This window comes from Trachypithecus francoisi, unplaced genomic scaffold (genome assembly GCF_009764315.1).
Source record: "Trachypithecus francoisi isolate TF-2019V2 unplaced genomic scaffold, Tfra_2.0 Lachesis_group10, whole genome shotgun sequence".
NCBI classification, from domain to species: domain Eukaryota; kingdom Metazoa; phylum Chordata; class Mammalia; order Primates; family Cercopithecidae; genus Trachypithecus; species Trachypithecus francoisi.
In genome coordinates, this window is record NW_022681455.1 from 130,010,437 (window position 1) to 130,028,149 (window position 17,713).

At 54.5% G+C, this 17,713-nt stretch overlaps 1 protein-coding gene and 1 long non-coding RNA gene across 2 annotated transcripts; both read right to left on the reverse strand.

The window, feature by feature from the left end:
- Window positions 1-70: 70 nt before the first annotated feature.
- On the reverse strand, window positions 71-5,834 carry SLC22A31 (solute carrier family 22 member 31). Its single transcript, XM_033219374.1, has 9 exons — window positions 5,394-5,834; window positions 3,840-3,943; window positions 3,540-3,694; window positions 3,151-3,319; window positions 2,796-2,941; window positions 2,586-2,694; window positions 2,265-2,479; window positions 1,440-1,551; window positions 71-620 (listed from the first exon to the last, which is right to left on the reverse strand). The coding sequence occupies exons 1-9, from the start codon at window positions 5,793-5,795 to the stop codon at window positions 314-316; spliced, it is 1,719 nt and encodes a 572-aa protein (XP_033075265.1). The 5' UTR covers window positions 5,796-5,834; the 3' UTR covers window positions 71-313.
- A 10,439-nt stretch (window positions 5,835-16,273) lies between these two features.
- LOC117088233 lies at window positions 16,274-17,679 on the reverse strand. Its single transcript, XR_004439092.1, has 2 exons — window positions 17,530-17,679; window positions 16,274-16,893 (listed from the first exon to the last, which is right to left on the reverse strand). It is a non-coding gene; the product is annotated as an uncharacterized LOC117088233 (long non-coding RNA).
- Window positions 17,680-17,713: the final 34 nt, after the last annotated feature.

Below are 17,713 nucleotides of genomic sequence, written 5' to 3' on the forward strand. Positions count from 1 at the left end.
GTGGGGAGCAGGCACAGGTGAAGCCCCTCCAGGCCCCAGGTGTGGCCTGAGAGAAGAACCAGGGAACCAGTTCCATGGAAGCCTTTATCCTCCATACCTGCTGGGTGTGGCCAGGGAGGAGACGCAGGACCTCCCAGTGCCTGGGGCCTGCCTAGCTGAGGACACATTCATGCTGTCCCCATGGCTCCACCTGCACTGAGACACGGGCTTCTGAGGCGAATGTGTCTCCCCTGGACCAGATGTCTGGGGTACTCAGTCATGCTCCAGGCCTTGACCTCGGTCCCATTCTGGCTCCCAGGGCCACCAGGCAGGACTAGTGCTGCTCGGGGGTGTGGCCGGCCCAGCAGGAGTCAGAGGGCGACAGCAGGGGCAGGTGGTCCTGGCCGGGGGAGGCCCACAGGAGTGGGGACCGACGCAGGCGGTCGGCGTCCTGCAGTGACTGCGGCAGCCCCCGGCTTCGGCTCTCAGGCAGCAGCAGGACACACAGCAGGGCGAGGACAGCAAGGGAGGCGAAGACGACGTGTTGCAGAAAGAAGCCCCGTCGGCCGTGCAGGGCATCCAGGGGGCCAGCTGCCTGGCCCAGGAACCCGGCCCCCAGCACCAGGCCCAGCCCGGCCCCCCTGTGGGAGAGAGTGTGTTGGGGGCAGCTGGTGGGCAGCGGATATGGGGACATGCATGTGACTCCAGAGGGAGCAGCAGGAAGGCCCGGCCTCCGCAGAGGCTAAGGTTTGCTGGCTGAGGATATTAATTTGAAAAATTGTTTTGGAAAAACCTCTTTCCCATCCTGGAGCACTTTTTGCTCTGTTCATTATAAGACTGGAAAGTGACCGGGCGCGGTGACTCACACCTGTAATCCCAGCACTTTGGGAGGCCGAGGTGGGTGGATCACAAGGTCAGGAGTTCGAGACCAGCCTGGCCAACATGGTGAAACCCCGTCTCTACTAAAAATACAAAAATTAGCTGCGCATGGTGGCGCATGCCTGTAATCCCAGCTACTCGGGAGGCTGAGGCAGGAGAATCGCTTGGACCAGAGTTGGAGGTTGCAGCGAGCTGAGATCGTACAACTGCACTCCAGCCTGGCGACAGAGCGAGACTCCATCTCAAAAAAAAAAAAAAGAAGATTGGAAAGTGACGGTTTCCCCTGGAATTCTGCCATTCCTGGAGGCTTCCTCATCTCTACGCCCACCCCGCACACCCCGCTTCAGGCCTGCATGGCCTTCCCTCCCCAGTTCCTGAGTCATCTGCCCAGAGCCTTCTGCAAGCAGTGGCCCCCACCATCCAGGAGCAGGGCAGCGCTTCACCCCGAGTCCTTACTGGATGGAGGAATCACAGGCAGGAACCTGAGTGGGGTGTGGGGACAGGGCCTCCTGTCCACCTGGGCCCTCCTCCCCAGGGGGAGCCCTGGACCCTGCTGTGTGGCCGGCAGCCCTGAAGCTCACCTGATCACCGTGGGGAAGACCTCAGCTGCAAAGAGGCTGCTGAGTGCGGACACAGCCCGGGAGGCCAGGAGCCCCAGGACAGAGAGGGACAGCATGGTCCAGCCTGGCAGATCTGAGGACAAAGGATAGGGGTTCCCAGCCTCTCCCCCAAGGCCTTCCACCCTGGCCACTCAGGGCCCCTCCCCAGAAAACCACACTGCTTGTCTGGCGACCCACTTCCCAGGCCTCCCTCTCCAGCCCCTCTGAGAAACCTGGCAGGGGAACCTGTCCTCTGCAGCCTGATTCCAGCCTGGCTTGGATTCTAAGGATGTTAGAATCCTGACCCCAAATCACAGCCACACCAACCACCTCCACCCCAGCTTGCGCTCAGCTACTGCTCTGCTGTCCACTGTCTTCGCAATTTCGAGAACCGTCCTAAAATCTTGAATACTTTGGAAGCAAGGCCGGCATTTCATTTTGCACCCAGCTCCACACACCATGTGGCCTGCCCTGAGTATATGGGTCCTCCCACGCCAGCCCATGGCCGGCCTCGGCCACCTGGAACTCTGGGAAGAGTTTTACCCAGCCTGGCCTCCCGACCTCTTGTGCCTGTGCTGCATTCTGTGGCTGGGGCAGGTGTTTTAGGCTCAGACAGGCTCCTTACTTTAGGCCAGTCACAAAAGATTCTTTTGGACTTTCCAAAAGGATCAGAGGAAAACAAATAGCCGCTGGCCTTGGGCTGCCGCCCCAGGCTGCTCACCTGTCAGCACTATGACCCCCTGGTGGGGCAGACCCTCAGCCCAAACGCAATGGCCCCTCTATGGCCTGCAGGGTCCCCAAGCTCACACTGGGCCCCGGCGAGGAGCAGCAGGGATGCCAGGCCTGTGGCCATGGTGCCCAGCAGCAGGACGGGGCGGCGTCCACAGCGATCTGCGGTCAGGAGCAGGAAGACCAAGGCTGCCGCCTCCAGACCAGCCTCCAGGAAGTAGGGCAGGTAGAAGGTCGGCACCTGAGGTGCCAGGCTGCGGCGGAAGCTGGCTCTGATGCCTTCACCAACCAGCCTGGGAGAGAGGGCAAAGCTATGGGCCCAGCCAGAGCCGGGGACTCTGGGGACCACACACCCACCCCCGGGGGAATGTGCAGGACCCCAGCCCTTCCTCAACTCACGAGCTGAAGCCCAAGATAAGTCCATTTCTCCAGGTGACTTGGGTGCGCAGGAGCCCCAGTGGGGATTGGTACTGGGGCTGGGGGCTCCCCGCAGACAGCATGGCCAGCTCTGTAGTCACAGAGACATGAGGGAAGCGGGGTAAGGAGCAGTGCCTCTCCAAAGCCCTCCTCCAGTACCCGAATCTCCCTCCTCCCTGGCAGGCGCCTGACCTGTAACCAGGGAGTTCTCCTCCAAGGAACTGTCCTCGGGGTCTACGCCACTGGCTTCTGCAAAGTGCCATAGGATCTTCCTGGCTCGAGCTACCTGACCTGTGGCCAGCAGCCAGCAGGGAGACTCGGGAAACAGGGCCGGGAACCTGCAGGGTTGGTGAGGATGCCCACGGCTCCCTCCACCTCCTCCTGGAAGGAGAGGCAGAGGCCAGGGCTCCCATCCTACCCCCAGGCTTGGGGCAGGACATCACTGTGGTTCTCTGTGACCCTGTGACCCAGCCACTTACCTGGTGTGGGAGGGAAACTACATACTCAGCCCCCACGGGGCTGCTGTCCCAGCGCCCACCACACTTACCCCCAAAAGAGTAGCAAGAGTCCAGTCATCAGGGCTCCCAGCCCCTGCAGAAGACGCCAGTCCTGCACGAGCACAGCCAGGCCGGGCAGCAGCAGGGTGCCTGCCACCGAGAAAAGGCCAGCCCCCACGGAGAAGGCCAGGCGGTGCGGAGGGTCACACAGCTCCAGGCCTGGGCAGACACAGACAGGCTGAGGTGGAGGCCTTGGGGCGGAATGGAACAGTTCCATCGGGAACTGCGGTGACCTATTGGTGACCTGCCCAGGAGCAGGATGCCCAAGGGGGACTCACTGCTCACCCCTGCAGCTCGGGGCGCTCAGCAAGGGAGCCTCAGAGGCCTGCGGGCCACCCACTGCCCCTCCCCCAGTGACAGCAGCCCCCATGGTACTCACGAGCCAGGTACAGGGCGAGGAGGGCTCCTGCCAATGTCCCCCCGTGGAGTAGGCGCAGGACCAGCAGGGTAGGGAAGCTGGCAGCCAGGGCCTCACTGGCCCCCAGGCCTGTGGCCAGCACCAGGGAGGCCACAAAAACTGCCCGGCGGCCAAACCTGGTGGGCAGTGGGGGACATGCTTGGACAGCGTCAGGATAATCCAGGGTCCAACCTTCATCCTGGCAGCACCAGGTCAAGCTGAACCCTGAGAGCGGGCGGAGGGGAGGGCTGCTGGGCAGCAGGAAAAGAGAAGGGGCCTCACCGGTCACAGCCTGCTCCCAGGACGACACAGCCCAGCAGCCAGCCCAGGAGGTGGCTCACCTGCTCCAGCGGAACCTTCCAGCCGTCTCCACACACGAGGTTCCACTGTGGGGAACAGCAGCCATGTGGAGGCCAGCTCAGGACCCTATCCTGTCTCCTCACCAGGGACAGGTGCAAGGAGTCCCCGAATGGCTACCAGAAGGGGCCCTCCATGTCCTGCTCCATCCCTCCGTGGAGAGAAGGGGAAACTGAGGCATGAGAGGACAAGGGGCTTGGTCCAGGTCACACAGCAGCCTCTCTGGACTCTGGCACTCCCTGCAAAGGGGTCGGGGGGATCTGCCCACCCTAAGTTTTCTGCTTGTCCCTAGACAGGGCCTCCCCTACTTCTGCTCTCCCCCCACTTGCGGCCGGATCTCATCCGACCTGTTTCCACCTCCTATTCCGAGGGACCCAAGGGACGGCCACGGTGGCATCATAGACACAGCCCCCATCCCACTCGGCCAAGGGTCATAGCCATGACACAGGCCTAAGAAATGAGCCCCAGCACCTGCACTGGTGCCCACGCCCTCCCTGCCCTGCCCATTTCAAGAGGGACTCGGGCAGCCGCTGGAGAGCTGTGCTCAGCTGCATTTCCCGGTGAGGCCCTTGACCATTGACCTGAGCTCTGCGCCTCCCCCCAACCCCTTCCAGTTCCTGGGTCTTCTTGCCAAGCTTAATCTACTGCTGGGGGCCGTGCTATGCCCGAGATTTTACTTTCAAACCTGACGTTTTGTGAAAGCTGATGGGGCATTCCTGGATCCAGGAGCCAAACAGGAGGGCAGGTGGGAGGTGGGAGGGAGCGGGGTGGAGAGAGAAGCCCGGCGGGTTCCAGATCCCCAGGCAGCCCTTGCGGAGATGTGGCAACCCCGTCCCAGTTTCCACAATGGGGCCAATCCTCCCAGGGTGGGGGTTGGGGGCCGCGGGGTAAAGGCTGCCGCAGGGGTGGGCAGGTCTCGGCCCCAGCGTGGAAAGGGATGAAAGGGGCCTGGAGGTCCCTGCCCCCCACCTCCCCATCTCTTCTCACACAGACCGTCAAGGTTTCCCTTCAGGCAATGCTGCCTCCAGCCCAACCTCCGCGCCCCTCGCCGATGGGAAGCCCGCCTTTCCTAGTCTGTGCTGACCATGTCAGTCCCTCCGAGCAGAGACTCTGCCTTGGCAAGCCAGCCCAAAGCCACGGTCTGCTCCAGACGCTGGTGGTCGTGAGGGCTCCCCCACCGGCGCGGGCCGCCCTCGCCTTCAGCTCCAGTCCCCCTGAGCCCCAGGCCGCCCCGCGCCTGGTAGCCCCCAGGCCCAGATTCAGCCCCCTCCCGGCCCCTGGGAGCCGCCTCTCCGAGGGCCTGGCCCGTGCGCGCGCGTCTGCGACACCGTCGGGCCGGGGCCGCCCCGGAGCGGGGAGCCCAGGAGGACGGCCGGGGGACCGGGGTCAGAGGCGCCAGGGAGGATGGAGAAAGGACACCCAGGGCCTCGGCGGTCTGGGGACTGGGAGGGCTGCGGGGCAGCAGGGACGGGGGCGCACCTGGGTGACCGGGCTTTGTAGGAGGCCGGCGGCGGGCAGCGCGTAGAGCCAGCCGCGTGTGCAGGGCCAGGTGCCGTTGGGCGCGGGCGCGGGGCGCGGACCAGGGCAGGTGCGGGGCGCGGGATCGGGGTAGCGCAGGAGCAGGCAGGGGCTCGGGGTGCGCGTGGGCCCCAGGCGCGGGATGGCGGCGTCCAGCAGCGCGGGTCCGCGCAGGGCGCGCAGCGCGGGGGGCAACAGCGCAGGGTCCGGCCGGCAGTGGTGCCCGGGCTGAGCGGTGAGCAGCGCCTCGGAGCTCAGCGCCAGCCCCAGCACTATGCAGGGTACCCACGAGGCGGCGGCCAGCAGGCGCCGGGCCCGGCCGAAGCCGCCCGCAGCTCTCAGCACCCGCGCCTCCTGCTCCATCGGCCGCCAGCTGCGCTCCGCGCGGGACTGGGCCTGGACCCGGGCGGGCTGCTGGGGCTGGGCTCGAGTCCTGCGGAGGCGGGGTGTGGGCGGGGCCTGTGAGGGCGGGGCCTAAGGCGTGATGGGCGGGGTCTGATTGGGGTGGGGCCCGATCTGGGGCGTAGCGGGGAGGTTGAGGGGCGGGAAGGTTGAGGGGCGGGGTTTGCGGCCGAACAGTGAGGGGGCGGGGCCCAGTGAGGGAGGCACGTGGGAGCCGGGGGGCGAGGCCGCGGCGTGGCCGGGAGCGCTCAGGTGCGCGCGGGGCGCAGGTACACGCAGGTTGCTCGGGGGCGCGCGGGGTCCGGCGGGCGTCCCACGGTGGTCCCCGCGTGGGGCCGGGGGCGTCCGCGCGGGCGGGGCGAGGTCGGGGAGGGAAGCCGCCCGCCCTTCTCCGCTGGGAGCTTTTGGCTGGTTCTGCCGGAGGAGCTCCCAGGTGACCCGCGGGGTCTGAAACCGCCGCTCGGGAGCTCGGGGCCTGCGCGGCGTCTACGGGGCGAGCGAGGGAGAACTGACGCCTTTCGCCCGGATCCTCGTCCCCTTCCGGGAACCAGGTGGGTCGCGTTTATTTTCAAGTCCGATTGTTTTCGCGGTAATTTGCGAGAAACATCACGGTGGATCCTGTGGGTGGCTCCTGAGCTTTCTGACTCCCGGTTTGTCTTGTTTTGCTCTGTCAGTGGGCTCTGCGCTCGCGCGAACATTCGAATTGGCACGTGTCTGCGTTTGAGAACGCCGTTCGCGTCCTCACACTGATCGAGGTGGAGCTCACGGCACACACACCGCGTCGCAGGGCTCAGCTCGGCGCCCCCCGCGGTGTTGCGGGACCTGCACCGTCCCGGGCTTCGGAACAGCCTCTGCCCGAGCGGAGCCGGCCCGTGGGCAGCCGCTCCCCGCGCCCTCCCGGCCCTGCAGCCCCCCGCTCCGCGGACCTGCCTGTGCCGACCTCCGCTCGGTGCACCCTGCGTGCTCTGGCTGTTGTGTTCCGGTGTCTTTCGCTTAGAATCGCGTCTTCAAGGTTCGTCCGCGGCGGAGCGGGGTCAGGCCCGCGCTCTTCTCAGGAGGGAATAATATTCCGTGGATGGAGCCCGCACGTTGCTGCTGTCTTCCTCTGTTGATGGACAGTGGGCTGTTTCCACTTTTTGCCTTTTGTGTCCAGTGACACGATGAACATTTTCGTGCAAGTATTTGGGTGCCCGTTTCCATTTATCTTTGGTGTATGTCCAGGCGTGGAATAGCCGGGCCACAGGCGGTGAACTGTTGGTGAAACCGCAGAACGGTTTTCTGCAGCGGTGGTTCGATTTCACCACCAGCAATACAGGAGGGTCCCCGTTCCCCGACATCCTTGCCAATAACCATCTTCCCTTTTGTTTCAGTAAACAAACTGAACAACAAAAGGGTAAAACACAACAAAACGTATCATCTTAACTATTTTAAGTGTGCAGTTCAGTGGTATCAAATACATTCACAGTATGCTGCAGCCATCACCCCCATCCAGCTCCTTAACTCTGTTCACCCTGTAAAACAGAAACTCGATGCCCCTTAAATAGTAACTCCCCATAGCCCGCCCCCCGGCCCCGGGGAACCAGCATTCTATGTTCTGTCTGGGATTTTGACTACACTAAGTCTGTCTTATAATACGGTATTTTTCTTTTTGTGAATGGTTTATTTCACTTGGCATAATGTCCTCAACATTCATTCATATCCTTCCATATGTCAGAATTTCCTTCCTTTTAAAGGCAGAATAATACTCCATTGTATGGGTATGTCCCATTTGGCTTACCCATTCATCTGTTTCTGTAAACCAGGTTGCTCCCACCTTTGGCAGCTGTGAATAATGCTGTTATGAACATGAAATATAAATATCTCCTTGAGACTCTGCTTTGAATTAGTTTCAATGTATACCTAGAAGTGGAATTGCTGAATCATAGGGTAGTTCTTTTTTTTTTTTTTTTTTGAGAAGGAGTCTCGCTCTGTCGCCCGGGCTGGAGTGCAGTGGCCGGATCTCAGCTCACTGCAAGCTCCGCCTCCCGGGTTCATGCCATTCTCCTGCCTCAGCCTCCCAAGTAGCTGGGACTACAGGCGCCCGCCACCTCGCCGGGCTAGTTTTTTGTATTTTTAGTAGAGACGGGTTTCACCGTGTTAGCCAGGATGGTCTCGATCTCCTGACCTCGTGATCCGCCCGTCTCGGCCTCCCAAAGTGCTGGGATTACAGGCTTGAGCCACCGCGCCCGGCCTCTTTTCTTTTGAGTTGGAGTCTCACTCTGTCACCCAGGCTGGAGTGCAGTGGCACGATCTTGGCTCACTGTAACTTCTGCCTCCCAGGTTCAAGCAGTTCTCCTGCCTCAGCCTCCCGAATAGCTGGGACCATAAATGTGTGCCACCATGCCCAGCTAATTTTTTTTTTGGTATTTTTAGTACAGATGGGATCACAGGTGTGAGCACCGTGCCGGCCAGGGCTTTTCTTTATCAGAATTTTGACTAATGATTCTATTTCCATATTAGTTATAGGTCCACTCAGATTTCTAACTTCTTCATGATTTAGTCTTGGTATATTTAGTGTGTCTGGGAGTGTGTTCATTTCATCTGGGTTATACAATTGGTGGCTGATGTTTTCATAATATTCTTTTACAGTCTTTTCATTTCTGTAGAATCAGTAGTAATGTCCCCACTTTGATTTCCGCTATTAGTAACCTGAGTGTTCTTTTCGTAGTCCATATGGCAAAAAGTGTGTCAATTTTGTTGATCTTTTCAAAAAATCAACTTTTGGTTTCGTCCTCTACTTTTCATTTCTGTTATTTTTGTTCTAATCTTTATTATTTTATTTCTACCAGCTTTGGGTTTAGGTTGTTACTTTCTGGTTCTTTAAGTTGATTTGAGATATTTCTGGTTTTGTTTTGTTTTGTTTTGTTTTGTTTTGAGATGGAGTCTCACTCTGTCACCCAGGCTGGAATGCAGTACTGCAATCTCAGCTCACTGTAACCTCCACCTCCTGGGTTCAAGAGATTCTCTTGCGGCAGCCTCCTGAGTAGCTGGGATTACAGGCATGCTCCATCACACCCAGGTAATTTTTGTATTTTTAGTAGAGATAGGGCTTCACCATCTTGGCCAGGCTGGTCTCGAACTCCTGACCTCATGATCTCCCCGCCTTGGCCTCCCAAAGTGCTGGGATTACAGGCGTGAGCCACTGCACCCGGGCAGGCAAATCTCTTGAACCTGGGAGGCAGAGGCTGCAGTGAGCCAAGATCCCACCAGTGCACTCCAGCCTGAGCAACAGAGCGAGACTTGGTCTCAAAAAAATAAAAAATAAATAACCTCTTTAGTTTGAGTGTAATTAAAAGTGGGTAAATACAGCTGCCAGCAGCCTCCATGTGGCTACTCTGGGTGCACTGCCTGTTACTTGGACTTGGCTCTGCAAGGAGCCTCACCTGTCCTGCAACATCCATTAGAGCAAACAAAGTTTAGCCAGGGAGAGAGGTCCCAATTTTATAAATAACTTGGATCCAGCTCTCTTGTTTAGGTTGCTTTGCTTATGTGATGTGTGTTATGCCTAGCATGGTATCAAATTGGCTGATAAATAAAAGGGCACCCATAAACTAAACAAATGAACAAAATAAGCCCAGGCCGGGCGCAGCAGCTCACGCCTGGAATCCCAGCACTTCGGGAGGCCGAGGTGGGCAGATCACGAGGTCAGGAGATCGAGACCATCCTGGCTAACACAGTGAAACCCCATCTCTACTAAAGATATAAAAAATTAGCCGGGTGAGGTGGCGGGCGCCTGTAGTCCCAGCTACTCGGGAGGCTGAGGCAGAAGAATGGCGTGAACCCGGGAGGTGGAGCTTGCAGTGAGCCAAGATCACGCCACTGCACTCCAGCCTGGGCGACAGAGCGAGACTCTATCTCAGAAAGAAAAAAAAAATTAGTCATGGTGGCCCATGCCTTTCATCCCAGCTACTCAGGAGGCTGAGGCAGGAGAATCACTTGAACATGGGAGGTGGAGGTTTCAGTGAGCCAAGATGGCACCACTGCACTCCAGCCTGGGCGACAGAGCGAGACTCCGTCTCAAAAAAAAAAAAAAGAAATAAGACCAAACACCCAAAGAAGACCAAGTATGGCCACATGCCCATGGACATGACCGAAAGTTACCTTACATAGTTCTGGAAACTCCAGAAACTCTAGAAAGTTCTAAAAAGTCCCTTAATTTGCATATAGTTAAAAGTGGGTATAAATACAGCTGCCAGCCGGGCGTGGTGGCTCACACCTATAATCCGGGCACTTTGGGAGGCTGAGGCGTGTGGGTCACTTGAGGTCAGGAGTTTGAGACCAGCTCGATCAACACAGCAAAACCTCATCTCTACTATAAACACAAAAATTAGCCAGGCGTGGTGGCAGGCACCTGTAATCCCAGCTACTCAGGAGGCTGACATAGGAGAATCATTTGACCCAGGAGGTGGAGGTTACAGTGAGCCAAGATCGTACCACTGCACTCCAGCCTGGGCGACAGAGCGAGATTGTCTCAAAAAAATAAATAAATACAGCTGCCAATAGCCCATCTACAGCTACTCTGCATGCACTGCCTGTGGGGTAGCCATGCTTTGCAAGGAGCAGCCACTCTCCATACATGGCTGCCTCCGTAACCCTGCCTTCTCCTGTCCCAGGCTCACCCTTACGTTCTTTCCTGGGTGAAGCCAAGAACCCTCCTGGGCCAAGCCCAAATTTGGGGCACACCTGCCCTGCATCATCTTGGCAGAACTTCAAAACCTGGTATTTTCCCAGTTCTCCTTGCTGCTGTTTACTTCTCAGTCTTCAGTGTCCTTTTCCATACGTTCTGTCCAGGTTTGGTGGTGTATTCAGCAGCAGAGATGAGCGGAGTACACTTGCTTGCTCTCACCTGGAACACGTACTGGAGGCCCTTCACTGTGGTGGTGACTCACACACAAGCTGCAGTTTGGGGCCAGGCTGCCACCTGTCACTGTGTTGTACTGAGTGTCATCAGAGCCTCTGAGGACTCCCTCCACCCTGTCTTGAGAGCCCTTAGCTAGACTAGGTTCTAGTGCCAGGCAGCTGGCAGCCTGGCGCTCATGGGAGACAAAGGGGCTGGACATGGCGTTTGCCATGCACCTTTGACGGGATGCAGCTTTCACATGGTGGAAGGCCCAATGCCTCATTGTCCAACCTGCGATCTGGGGTCCATCCCATGGGGAATTTGCTCACGCTGACAGATGCCCCGTGGCTCTTGTCTGACCTGTGTCCAGCTTGTGCCTGCCTGACCATGGCTCTGGCGCTGGTAGCCTGCCCTTTTATCCCCCCTGCCGCCCTAGGTCTCCAGAAAAATGCAGCCTGGGCACCCCCCGGTCTTTCCGGCGGAAGGCACGAATTCAACTGCTGCAATAGGAAACACATTCCAAGATGTATTACCTACAGACCCTGGGCAGGGTGGGGTCCAGGAGTGGAAAAGGTTAGTCCTCTGTCCCTAGGTCCCAGGAGGGAAGACTGGGGCAGAGCGAGCGGGACGGGGAGGGGAGCAGGGTGAGGAAGTGGGAGCCAGAGCATGGTAACGACCAAAACACAGTCAAGTCCCCACTTAATGCCGTCCAGGGGGTCTTGGAATTTGGACTTTAAGCAAAACGATATCCAACAGGTCCGTGAATAGTATCATTTTGTTCAGTGTTGCCTTCTTATAATGCTGATAAGAATGAAAATTGGTTTATTTATGTCATCTCCCTTAAAGTCGCAATTTCTGAGAACCTGTTTACATGGACATTGAGGACTTACTGTAGATATACCTAGAAATTCACAGGCAAATGCCTGAATGGCCCCTTTAAAGGAAGTGGGAGACCAGTATGGTGGCTCACACGTATCATCCCAGGCTAAGGCATGAGGATTGCTGAAGCCAGGAGTTCAAGACCAACCGAGGCAACATCGCAAGTCCCCTCTCCACAATTCACAAAAATTCTGTAAGGAAGTGGTGGGAGAGTAGGAAGGAAGCCACTTCCTAGCCACAACAGAGGCCTCTACATTCCCATCTCTGCCCACAGGCGTGGGCCACGGGGTGTGCTGTCCTCTTACTGCTCAAGCTCAGTCTTTTTTTTTTTTTTTGAGGGGGAGTCTTGCTCTGTCGCCCAGGCTGGAGTGCAGTGGCGTGATCTCGGCTCACTGCAAGCTCCGTCTCCTGGGTTCACGCGATTCTCCTGGCTCAGCCTCCCGAGTAGCTGGGACTACAGGTGCCCGCCACCTCGCCCGGCTAATTTTTTATATTTTTAGTAGAGACGGGGTTTCACCGTGTTAGCCAGGATGGTCTCGATCTCCTGACCTCGTGATCCGCCTGCCTCGGCCCACCGTGCCCGGCCAAGCTCAGTCTTTGCTGTGTTTCTTGTTACGCGGTTTTGTTACTCATTCTATACCAAGTTCAGTTTGATTATTTCTGTGCATATTACATTTTGTGTTGTCCCTCTATCCATGTTGGGTTTTGTTGCTTTTTTTGTTTTGTTTTGAGACAGGGTCTCACTCTGTCACCTAGGCCAGAGTGCAGTGGTGCAATCTCAGTTCACTGCAACCTCTGCCTCCCACGTTCAGGAAATTCTCCTATCTCAGCCTCCCGAGTAGCTGGGATCACAGGTGCCCACCACCATGCCCAGCTAATTTTTTTTGTATTGTTAGTAGAGATGGGGTTACGCCGTGTTGGCCAGGCTGGTCTTGAACTCCTGGCCCCAAGTGATCCTCATGCCTTGGCCTCCCAAAGTGCTGGGATTACAGGCGTGAACCCCTGTGCTTGGCCCCATGTTGATTTTTTAAAATTAAGAATGTAAAGAAATAACGTGGTTTGGACATCAGAACTGAACAGAATGTTATCTTCAGAGGACATCTTCCCTGTCCCCATCCTTTCCACCTTGTTCTCCTCCTACTATCCTTTTCAACCTGTGGGTTATTATTTTCTGAATGATCTTATCTGTATTTCCTTGTATTCAACATGAAGAGATAAATATACCTGTATATTTTATTGTCTATTTTCCTTTTATTGTTTTTTTTGAGATGGAGTCTCGTTCTGTCACCCAGTCTGGAGTGCAGTGGTGCGATCTTGGCTCACTGCAACCCCCACCTCCCGGGTTCACACCATTCTCCTGCCTCAGCCTCCTGAGTAGCTGGGACTACAGGCGCGCACCACCATGGCTAATTTTTGCATTTTTTGGTAGAGACGGGGTTTCGCCATGTTGGCCAGGCTGGTCTCGAACTCCTGACCTCAAGTGATCCACCTACCTCAACCTCCCAAAGCGCTGAGATTACAGGTGTAAGCCAGCATGCCCAGTCTATTTTTCTAAAGAAAAGGTTTCCTACTGTAGCTACTGTTTTGCAGTTTACATTTTCACTTAATGGTGTATCTTGGAAATCACTCCATAGGAGTTCATGGAGGTCTTCACCTCCGTGGCTGCAGAGCACTCCACTGCTGGAGGCACCGTACAACACTCAGCGACCCGGCTACTGCAATTGGTAATCTAAGGCATTTTGGAATTGTTCAGAGATTTGCCTTCAGGGAAAATGTTGACAAGTAGGATTGCTGGATTGCACCTGTAGCTTTTTTGGATGTTACCAAATTCTTCTCTGTTCCAGGTGGATGATGTGCCCCAATAATTCCTGCTTCCTGAGATTTATACCTTTGTGTGGTGCTCTCACATCAGAGTAGGGTTGGTCTCTATGACCAGCAGAGTATGACTGAAGTGATGGTGAAGTACTTCCAAAATTAGCTTTAAAATACCACGCACAGGCAGGGCACAGCGGCTCATGCCTATAACCCCAGCTCTTTGGGAGGCCCAAGGCAGGCAGATCACTTGCGGTCAGGAGATCAGCCTGGCCAACGTGGCGAAACCCTATCTCTACTAATAATACAAAAATTAGCCAGGCGTGGTGTCACACGCCTGTAATCTGACTTATTTGTGTGGATGAGGCAGGAGAATCGCTTGAACTCGGGAGGCGGAGGTTGTAGTGAGCCAAGGTAGCGCCACTGCACTCCAGTCTGGGCAACAGAGTGAGACTCCATCTCAAAAAACATAAATAAACAAATAAAATAAAATGCACATATGGAATCTCAGTGTTCAATTAGCTAAACCAATCTTGAAAAAGGCCAGGTGTGGAGGTGCATGCCTGTAGTCCCAGGTACTCAGGATCCTGAAGCAGGGGGATGATTGAGCCCAGGAATTCAAGGCTGCAGTGAGCCATGACTGTGCCACTGCACTCTCTCCAGCTTGAGCAACAGAGTGAGACCTTATCTCTAAACAAAACAAATCACACACACACACACACATTATTTAGCCTTTTTTTTTTTTTTTTTTTAAAGAAAGGAAATCCTATATAACCTCACATGGAATCCAAACAAGCTGAACTCCTAGAAGCAGAGAGTACAATGTTAGGTGCCAGAGGATGGGGTTGGTGGAAGGAACGGGGAGATGTTGGTCAAATGGTACAAACTTGAAGTTAAAGGATGAGTAAGATCTGGGATGTAATGTACAGCATGGAGATTTTAGTTAATACTATATTGTATAATGATTGGAATTTGGTAAGATAGTAGATCTTAACTATTTTCACCACACACTCAAAAGAAGGTGCCTAGGTGAGGGGATGGATGTGTAAATCTGTTTGATCATGGTCATTTCACAATGCGTGCATATATCAAATCATCATGTTGCACAGCTTAAGTATATATGATTTTTAAAAATCTGTCAGTTATACTTCAATAGAGCCTGGGGGAGAAATGGTGCTGGAGAAAACTACATATCTATATGCAGAACAATGGAGCTGGACCCTTACTTTATACCATATATAAAAATTAATTCAAAATGAATCAAAAACCTAAATGTAAGTGCTAATGTATAAAACTCTTAGAAGAAAACATAGAGGAAAAACTTCATGACATTGGAATTGGAAATGATTTCTTGGTTATGAAATCGCCCACAGGCAACTGAAGAAAACTAGATGAATTGGACTACATCAATATTACAAATTTTGTGCATCAAAGGACAATCATGAGAGTGAAAAGAAAACCCACAGAATGGGAGGAAATAGTTGCAAATCGTGTTCGATTAAGGATTAATATTCAGTTTACTAAGAACTCCTGTAACTCAAGAATAACAACAAAATCAATTTAATTCATAAAAGGACTTGTAATAAAGAAGATAACAGATGGCCAATAAGAACACGAAAAGATGGTCAACATAACTCAATGTTAGGCAAATGAAAACAAAAGCCACAGTGAGATCACATTACCCCGGCGGTGACGGCTCCTGGCCATCAAATAGGAGGTAAGTGTTGGTTGGATGTGGTAAAGCTGGAACCTTGTGCACCTGCTCATGGGAATGCAAAATGCTGCAGCAGCTCTAGAAAACAGAACGGTGGTTTCTCAAAACATCAGACAGAATTATGTGACCTGGCCGTTCCACTTTTGCATATATATCCAAAAGTGCTGATAACAAGGATCCAGGATATTTTTGCACACGATGGTCATAGCAACATTATTCACAATAGCCTGCTGGTGCCAAACTTCATACATTCAGTTACTTAAAACATACCCACGTAGTGGCTCACACCTGTAATCCCAGCAGTTTGGGAGGTGAAGGCAGGAGGATCACGAGGTCAAGAGATTGAGACCATCCTGGCTAACATGGTGAAACCCTTTCTCTACTATAATACAAAAATTAGCTGGGCTTGGTGGCATGTGCCTGTAATCCCAGCTACTCTGGGGGCTGAGGCAGGAGAATCGCTTGAACCTGGGAGACAGAGGTTGCAGTGAGCCAAGACTGTGCCCCTGCACTACAGCCTGGACGACAAAGCAAGACTCCCATCTCAAAAAAACCAAAACCAAAACCAAACCAAAACAAAAACATATCCCAAGGTCAGGCGCGGTTGCCACAGTGGCTCACGTCTGTAATCCCAGCACTCTGGAGGCCGAGGCGGGTGGATCACCTGAGGTCGGAAGTTCGAGACCAGCCTGGCCAACATGGTGAAACCCTGTCTCTACTAAAAATTACAAGGTGGGCACCTGTAATCTCAGCTACTTGGGAGGCTGAGGCAGGAGAATAGTTGGAACCTAGGAGGCGGAGGTTGCAGTGAGCCAAGATCGCGCCACTGCACTCCAGCCTGGATGACAGAGTGAGACTCCGTCTCAACATTAATAAATCAATAATACATAAAACACATCCCAAACACGCATAGTGTTGAACCATGTAGCATGTGCTTGCTTTGTATACTTCGTGAAATCTGCTAGCCACAGATAAGATAAATCCTGGGGTTATAAAGACTGCAAGCCCTTGCTGCCCTTCAGAGCTTTGTGACTCAAACACCTGTCAGGTTGCTGAGAAACGTGATCTAGTCATGTGAGCCCTCCCCCTGTCTGATCCCCTTCTTCTCTGGGAGTTCTCTGCGCCCCCCCCCCCGCCCATTTTCCTCTCTTTTCCGAATAGTGAACCCCAATTCGAAGCCTGTGGATAATCTCACGGTGAGTGACTCCCCCACCCCCAACCTGTCAAAGCTTGTGCACCACTGTCATCTCCTGGGCACATCTTGTTTCTTAATCAGCCATGAAATCACATGAACTCCTCACATGTGGTTTTGTTTTGTTTTTCACATTTAGATTCCTGATTCGTTCGGAGTTTATCCCTGTGAGGTCCAGAATGAATTTCATCATTTCTCAGACGGCTAACCATTTGTCTTAGCACCTTTCATTATAAAGCGCATTATTTGTTCCACTGCTCTGAAATTATGTTTATGAACCGAATTACCATGTTACTGGGTTGATGTCTGGATATTCCATTTGTGTTTCCTGGTCATGTGTGAGTAGCACACAGTTTTAATGACAGAGGCTGTTTTCCTATCTGTCCGGCATTGTGCTTTGTCCGCGTCATCTTCGTTATGAGACATTTGTTCCTCCATGTCAACTCCAGGATCAATATGCCTGGCTCAAAAAAAAAAAAACCTTTTCGTATTGTTACTGGAATCATGTGACATTTCTGAATGAACCTTGGGAGAACTCCTGGTATCAGTCTATTTTGCAACGTAGTATAGGTGGTCCTGGCCCCTACGGTACATGAGAAAAACAACAGAAACGCATATTTGAAGGGAAAAATATGATAAACATTTACAGAAAAAAAAAATACTACATTGAAAATGCAATGGAATCAACTGTTAAGAGTTCGGCATGAGGCCGGGCGCGGTGGCTCAAGCCTGTAATCCCAGCACTCTGGGAGGCCGAGATGGGCGGATCACGAGGTCAGGAGATCGAGACCATCCTGGCTAATACGATGAAACCCCGTCTCTACTAAAAATACAAAAAACTAGCCGGGCGAGGTGGTGGCGCCTGTAGTCCCAGCTACTCGGGAGGCTGAGGCAGGGGAATGGCGTAAACCCGGCGAAGCTTGCAGTGAGCCGAGATCCGGCCACTGCACTCCAGCCCGGGCGACAGAGCGAGACTCTGTCTCAAAAAAAAAAAAAAAAAAAAGAGTTCGGCATGATGTTCAGACAGATAAAAAGGAACGGGGCCGCTAACTCCCTGCAGAGATCGAGAGGAGACCGAGCACTCTAGGCACCCGAGGGCTTCTCGCTGTGGCCGAATCCCGGCCGCGCTCGCGACGAGCACTGCCTGGCTGTACCCGCCCAACCTCGCCCTCCTGGTCTGTTCCGGCCCCACCGTCGCGTCCAGAGACCTGATCCTTACGTCCGCCTGGTCCTCCGGGACTATCTCTGCCTCCAGCCCGGTTCCTCAGGGCGCCACGGGGCCCTTCCACACTCTCGCGGAATAAACTACATCCTCTCCACGCCATAGGCCAACGGTTCGGCCCGGGCGCTGGAGGCGGAAGTGACGCCAGAGACGCGCCGGCATCTCTTCCGGCGCCGGCCCC